Source organism: Silene latifolia, unplaced genomic scaffold (genome assembly GCF_048544455.1).
Source record: "Silene latifolia isolate original U9 population unplaced genomic scaffold, ASM4854445v1 scaffold_20.1, whole genome shotgun sequence".
Classification (NCBI taxonomy): Eukaryota; Viridiplantae; Streptophyta; class Magnoliopsida; order Caryophyllales; family Caryophyllaceae; genus Silene; species Silene latifolia.
This window is the reverse complement of record NW_027413163.1, coordinates 3169802-3176587: the sequence shown is the minus strand read 5'-3', so window position 1 is coordinate 3176587 and position 6786 is coordinate 3169802. Positions and strand designations below refer to the sequence as shown.

Genomic DNA, 6786 nt, shown 5'->3' with positions numbered 1-6786 from the left:
TAATGCGTACTAGTCAGTATCATCAGAGTTGAGGTCATTAAACAGAAACTTGTTTTGCTTAGAAACAAGTTATTCAAGATATGATGGAAGCAACAAAATATTAGCCGCACCATGCATTCAAGACAACCCTCTTGGATGTCTTAAGTCAACCAACAAAGTTGAACGTGCTCAAAGGATATTCACTAATATCGACACAACTTATGCCCCAGCTCTTCAAAGGCTCATGGTTAAAAGGAAGCTACAACGATTTGGACCCACTCCAGACCCACCCGTTGACAAGAAAACCTATTCTTTGGAGGGCAGTGCCTAACCTATTGCCAATATCATCAAGAAAAAGGTCATGTTACTGGAACATGCCATAAACTGAAACATGATATTCAAGGTATGATCGATAAACATGATCTGATAGTTTCATCCCTAAGCCAGTCAAGTGATGAATGTGATGAAGACAACCCTAATGGGTGCCTCATTTTGCATGGATATGAAAGTCTTGAATTCCAACTCCTTAGCAAGAACTTGATGTTTACTGTGCAACGATGTCAAGAGTTGATAAGAGAAAGTTACTGGACAATCAAGCTGGAACATATTTAGAGAGAAGCAAACAGGGCCGCTGATCTATTAGCTAATCTTGGGATTAATTCTTGTACTCTACCTTCTCATTTAGATAATACGTTTAATAACTTGCATCACATCCTTTGGAAAGACATATTTAGAGTTACAATTCCCCGTGTAACAGCTAGTGATTAATTTTCGTGGCTAAATCCCACTTTGGTACCATAAAAAAAGAGATAATATCAAATCACTTATACCCAGGCAAATCCTTGTTAAGTAGTCTAATATAACATTAATTAAATATTGAATTGTAAAAGATCTTATGATACATAAACATATCTTTTTTAATTCCATTATCCTATATTTTAAAAGGCCCCATGTTACATTTTTGTGAAAGTTGTTGCATTTTCTCACATTACAAGATGAATTAGTTGACTTCTCAAGTGAGCCCCTACTACTAGATTAAATAAGATCTTGGTCAGACTCTCTTTGCGTATTTCAAAATGGGATCCAAAGACTACTGTATATTTATTCAATTTGGATGCTCTCTATTACTTTCTCTCAATTTCTTCTCTAATCTACACTTATTCTAATACGGAGTATATTTTTCCTTTTCAATAATTAAAACATTATTTTTGTGAAATAATTACAACCATTAGATCGATATTTAATCCAGACCGTTCGAAATTAATGATGGTCCATTTCTTTTCATGTAATAAAGAGAATTCGAACCAATATTCATTTATAAGCTTTCGTGATCCTTAGTTTGTTATCAAAATCAATTCCGATAAAGATAAGTAATGTGCAATAGTGGACAACTTATATCACCCTAAAATATAGACACGCAGTGAGAATCCTATGTGTTAGCTTATTAATCATGGTAATGCTCCGTGCGATATATAGATATCAATATATCATTCATAAATATGCATTGCGACGGACGTAAATCCGCCGCAAATGAAATGTTACCCTTCACAAAGCTTATCATGGAAACTGCATTTGAGTCAATTTGAGTTTATTTGGTCAATCTTTGCAATTTATTCTCCTACATAAAGTTCATAGGTTCGTGGCAAGGTTTAACTTTATCTAGTACGAAATTTTCCTCTCCGCGGGACTATCCGTTGCAGATTAATTCCCAATGAAACCAATAATGAGGCATTATCTGCCTTTTCTTAGCTCCCTAAATGCTGAATACAAAACCAACAATGAAGGTAGGCATTAACCATACAATAAACAAATTCAATCGCCAATCCGCAACCGACAACAAACACATGCATATAAAGCGGAGATGTCATCAACGTTGGTTTTTCATTAAAATTTAACTACCCATGTAACTTCCTCATTTATCCAGGAGCCCTATCCTAGGTGTTTTAGATAACTGATCATGTTACAGTCACGGCAAACCCTCGCAGCGTTACCAAATTAACAATCAAAATAATAGTTTAGGTTAAGATTTGGTAGTTAAATTTTAGCCCACAATTGGTAACGCTCCAAAGGTTTTGCCTCATTACTGGTTCCACTGAGACAAAATCTACAACGTACAGTCCGACGCGGAAAAAACATATTTCCCAGAAAAAGTTAAACCTTGCCAGGAACCTATGAATTATCTGTCGGACAATCCATCGCAAAGATTGACTAAGTAATGTCAAAACGACTCAAATTCATTTTCTAGGACAACGTTTGTGAAGGGTGCCATTTCATTTTCAGCGGATTTATGTCTGTCGAATTCATCTTTGTGACCGATATCTGTCGCACATCACCTAATTGTAACGAAAAGTTCCGACAGACATGTAGCGAAGTATATCCATTGTAAATATGCGTTTTGCAATGGATCTACCGTATTTTTTTACTGATTTCTCCCCGCTACTAAAAACACTTGCAATTTGTTAGATCTGGCATGGAACATTACCATGATCTGCAAGCTAACACATATAAGGTCATTACTGCGTGTATATGTTTTAGGGTGATATACGTTGTCCAATATTAAACATAAGTTATCTTGATAAGAACTAATATACTTCGTATAAGGCTAGTTATCTCGTCTAATTAGTGTAAACCTCTTTTCTTTCAGAACTAGTAGTTCAAACAAATTTTGAAAGGAAAATTACGATCAATACGTAACAAACTAAGGATCACTAAAGCGTCACAAATAGATGAATATACGGTACTCTTTGAATCTCATCTTCCGATACGCAAAGCCAATCTGACTGACATCTTATATACTACTATAATCTAATAGCAGGGGACCCCTTGAGAAGTCAACGATTTCTTCTTGTAATGTGGGACAATGCAACAACTTTGACAAAAATGTAACATGGGGCCTTTTAAAATACTGGCAAAATGGAATCAAAAAAGATATGTTTATGTATCATCAGATCTTTCACAATTCAATAATTAATGTTATATGAGACTACTTGACATGTTAAAGGATCTGCCTCGGCGCAAGTGATTTTATATTCTCATTTTTTTTCTTTGGTATGAATGAGGGGCTTAGGCGCTTAGCCCCTATAATTAACCAGTAGCATTACTCAAGGAATATCAATCCTAAATATGTCCTTCCGAATAATGGGACGCAAGTCATTTAACTAAATGTCTAAATTAGGAGGTAGAGTACTAGAATAACTCCACTATTAGCAAATTGATTAGTGGCCCTGTTAGCTTCCCTATAAGTATGTTTCAGTTTAATTGTTGAGTGACTTACTCTTATCAACTCCTGACATCGTTGGGACAATATATTGTCTCTTTAATTACTTATAAACTATGCATCAATTTTGAAAATTACTATTTCTTTCACTCGTATAATAAAATAGTAAGATACATCTTTTTGGCTTTACAATTAGGACAAGCTACGTACTACAAACTTAGACCTTACAATGCTAAAAGCCCACTTCTAGCAGCCCATTTAGAAGGAGCCCTAGGTTTACCAACCACATCTATATTCATGATTCAAATGAGGACATCCCTCTTGACATACCACCATTACAGGTTATTCACCCAACAACATCAAATACACCATTCAAGATACCCTCAAAAACACCATTTCAAATACCCTCAAAAACAGCATCAAAAATACCCTTTAGAAGACCTGTGACACCTACTGTTCAGGTTCAAGGTGTTGGTTCTGCGTCTGGTTTAGGTGGGGTTAAATATGTTGATGTTGTTGGTGAACAGGGTGTATAAAGATCTACTGTAGGTGGTGCTGGTTTTGGAGTGACTGAGCAGGTGAAGAGTAGTGTACCAGTTAGAGGACCTAAAAAGGTGAAGGTTAGTGAGGCAGTGAAGGGTAGAGGACCTGAGAAGGTAAATGCTAGTGAGGCAGTGAAGGCTACTGAGGCAGTGAAGAGTACTGAGCAAGTGAAGTTCACTGAGAATGTGAAGGGTAAGAAACAGGTGGCTGGGAAGGAGAAGGGTACGAAGGAGGTGACTTTGAAGGTGACTGAGAAGGGGAAGGGAAAACAACAAGTGGTTGGTAAAAAAAATCTTAAAAAATGCAAAGCTGCAAGGAACCATGTACTTAGTGAAGATGATGATGAGGAACAATTTGTAGTAAGTGAAGAGGAATCTGACCTTGCAGATCCAGATTTTGAGGTTCAGGAAGAAGACCTTGTTGCTGAAGATCTATTTCAAAAGACAGAGGATAAGAGAAAAGGAAATAAAGGGAAAAGTAAAGCTGAATTTTTAGAAGAGTTAAAGGAGGAAGTTTTTGAATCTGATGATGATTTGAGAAGCCTTCAGGGTTCAGATGATGAGGGGGGTGGTGGTGTTGTTTTCAATCCTGCCACTGACTTTAAGAAAAAGGTGAAGTTGGACACTAATTTGCAGTTCACTAGTGTTGAGGTATTGAGGCAAACACTGAGGGCTCATGCCATTGAAAATAGGTACGACTATTATTTTTTACATAATGGTAAAGCAAAAGTAACAATCTACTGTAAGTACAAATTCAAGTGTCCATGGGACAAGGTAAGAAGTAAGATTAGGTGTGTGTCACAATTTTCTGTGTCCATTTAAAGTATATGCCACAGCATCAAATAATAAGGAGTTTATGGTGATTAGAACAATGAATTTGACCCATAAATGTTCATTTAAAGGAGTTACTAGGAAACTCTCTTAAGAATATTTAGCTGAAAAATATCTTGAGGATGGGAGAAAAATCCTGGTTGGGATTTGTCTAAATTTGTGAAAAATGTGTATAGGACAATGGGGGTGAAAATTAGTTATTCCCAAGCATGGTTAACTAGGGCTAGAGCAAAACTAATGATTAATGGTGATGAGGCTGATGAATATGGTAGAGTGTGGGATTATGCACATGCCTTGATCACCTATAATCCAGGAACAACAGCCATTGTTGTTGTCGACAATGTGAAAAATCCCCCCCCCCTCCTCAATTTCAAAGAATGTATGTGTGTTTGAAGGCTTGCAAGGTGGGTTTTTTGGCTGGTTGTAGGCCACTGATTGGTGTTGATGGCTGCCATCTTAAGGGCCCATACCCAGGCATGTCTTTAGTTGCTGTCAGTATGGATGGTAATAAAAACATCTATCCTGTGGCATGGGCTGTGGTTGAGGTTGAAAATACCCAGACTTGGACTTGGTTCTTGAGCTTATTGATGGAAGATATAGAGAAGGTGGATGGAGAAGGGCTGACTATAATGTCAGACAGACAAAAGGTTTGTACACTTTAATTTATTTTCTACATTTTTCTTGAGCTTATTTATGCAATTTATTTTCTACATTTTTTGTATTTTGATAACAATGCTTTATATTTTGGACAGGGGTTGTTGGAGGCTTTTAATACTGTCACTCCAAAGGCAGAAATAAGGTTTTGTGCAAGACACATATGGGCTAATTTTAAGTTGCAATGGTCTGGTACACTGATGAAGGAGTCATTTTGGGCTGCAGCTAGGGCATGTCCAAGGGGTGAGTTCCAAAAGGAAATGGAAGGAATCAAGTTCTTGAATAAGGAAGCACATGCATACCTATCTCGCCATACCAGATGAAGCACTCGGTCAAGACATGCATTCTCAACTACAAGTAAGTCCAACATGTTGTTGAACAACATATGTGAGTCATTCAATGCAGCCTTAAAAGAAGCCAGAGATAAGCCTATTATCAGCCTTATGGAATGGATAAGAAGATATATCATGAAAAGGCATTATGATAAAAGGACAGGAGCTGCAGGGTTTGAGGATAGGGTAATGCCCTTTGTAACAAAGTATTTGAAGTGGGTTGATAATGAAACCAGATTTTGCACTTTGATCCCTACATTTGGTGAAGAGTTTGAGGTGGTTCATAGAGGGAAACAAAAGGCTGTTAATCTCACAAATAGGACATGTACTTGTAAGACTTGGGAGCTAACAGGAATTCCATGTCCACATGCAATGATGTGCATAACAGACCAAAGACATGAGGTCCTAGACTATGTTGATGAGGCTTACACCAAAGCCACTTATTTGAGAGCATTTCAGCATCCCATAGCAGCCATGCCTGGATATGAAGACTGGGAGAAAGTTGGAGTCACATCTCCTACACCACCACCATTCAAAAAGCTGCCTGGCAGACCTAAGCTAAAAAAGTGGAGAAGAGAGGTAGGAGAGGGAACTAGTGGACAGCCCAAGAAAATTAGGCAGATTAAAACTTGTGGCAAGTGTGGCTTGAATGGCCATAATATGAAGACTTGTAAGAACCCTTCAATGAGTCAAGAAAAGGAGAAGGTGACAGAAACAAGAGGGATGAGTAAATCAGCCTGGAGTGCCAAGGTAAGAGATGATGTTGCAAGAAGGAAGGCAAAAAAGCTACAAGATGCTGCAATGGTGGCTGCACTTTCTGGCCCTTCATTTAGCCAGCAACCAAGTGTCCAGGAGAGTCAAGCTAGTGTCAATCATGGAGCACCTACTACAAATTCAAAGAGGAAGCTAGCTTTTGAGGACTGATGATGGACTTGTAATGCTTTTAGTTATGTTTTGGTTTTTGTTGAACAATTAAGTGTTATTTCATCATGGGTTTGTAAGACAATTTAACAATCTACTTCAATGTTACTTGGTTTAATTGTCTCTTCTCCAAAAGCTTTTCCAATTTATTTGTTACTTGAACAAGGACATCAAAAGAAGTCAAAATTGAATCAACATGTCTATTTTGAGCAACATTTGAACAGAATATGCAACTCTCCTTTATTGATGATAGGTTTTTCATGTTACATTAGAAAATTGCCCAAATGATTTTATTTGAGCTGCTAAACCT

General features: G+C 37.3%; 1 protein-coding gene across 1 annotated transcript; it reads left to right on the top strand.

The window, feature by feature from the left end:
• Window positions 1-4935: 4935 nt before the first annotated feature.
• On the top strand, window positions 4936-6479 carry LOC141638481 (uncharacterized). The gene is made up of 3 exons (XM_074447895.1): window positions 4936-5216; window positions 5322-5466; window positions 5629-6479. Exons 1-3 carry the CDS (start codon window positions 4947-4949, stop codon window positions 6477-6479), a joined length of 1266 nt encoding a protein of 421 aa, XP_074303996.1. The 5' UTR covers window positions 4936-4946.
• The last annotated feature ends 307 nt before the right edge of the window (window positions 6480-6786 follow it).

What these genes read in the sequence shown, in the direction of transcription:
- LOC141638481 (XM_074447895.1), top strand. Translation starts at nt 4,947, where the DNA reads ATGTATGTGTGTTTGAAGGCTTGCAAGGTGGGTTTTTTGGCTGGTTGT. An exon ending in TAATGTCAGACAGACAAAAG is followed by an intron (nt 5,217 to 5,321) that starts GTTTGTACACTT and finishes TATTTTGGACAG; the next exon opens with GGGTTGTTGGAGGCTTTTAA. An exon ending in AGCTAGGGCATGTCCAAGGG is followed by an intron (nt 5,467 to 5,628) that starts GTGAGTTCCAAA and finishes CATTCAATGCAG; the next exon opens with CCTTAAAAGAAGCCAGAGAT.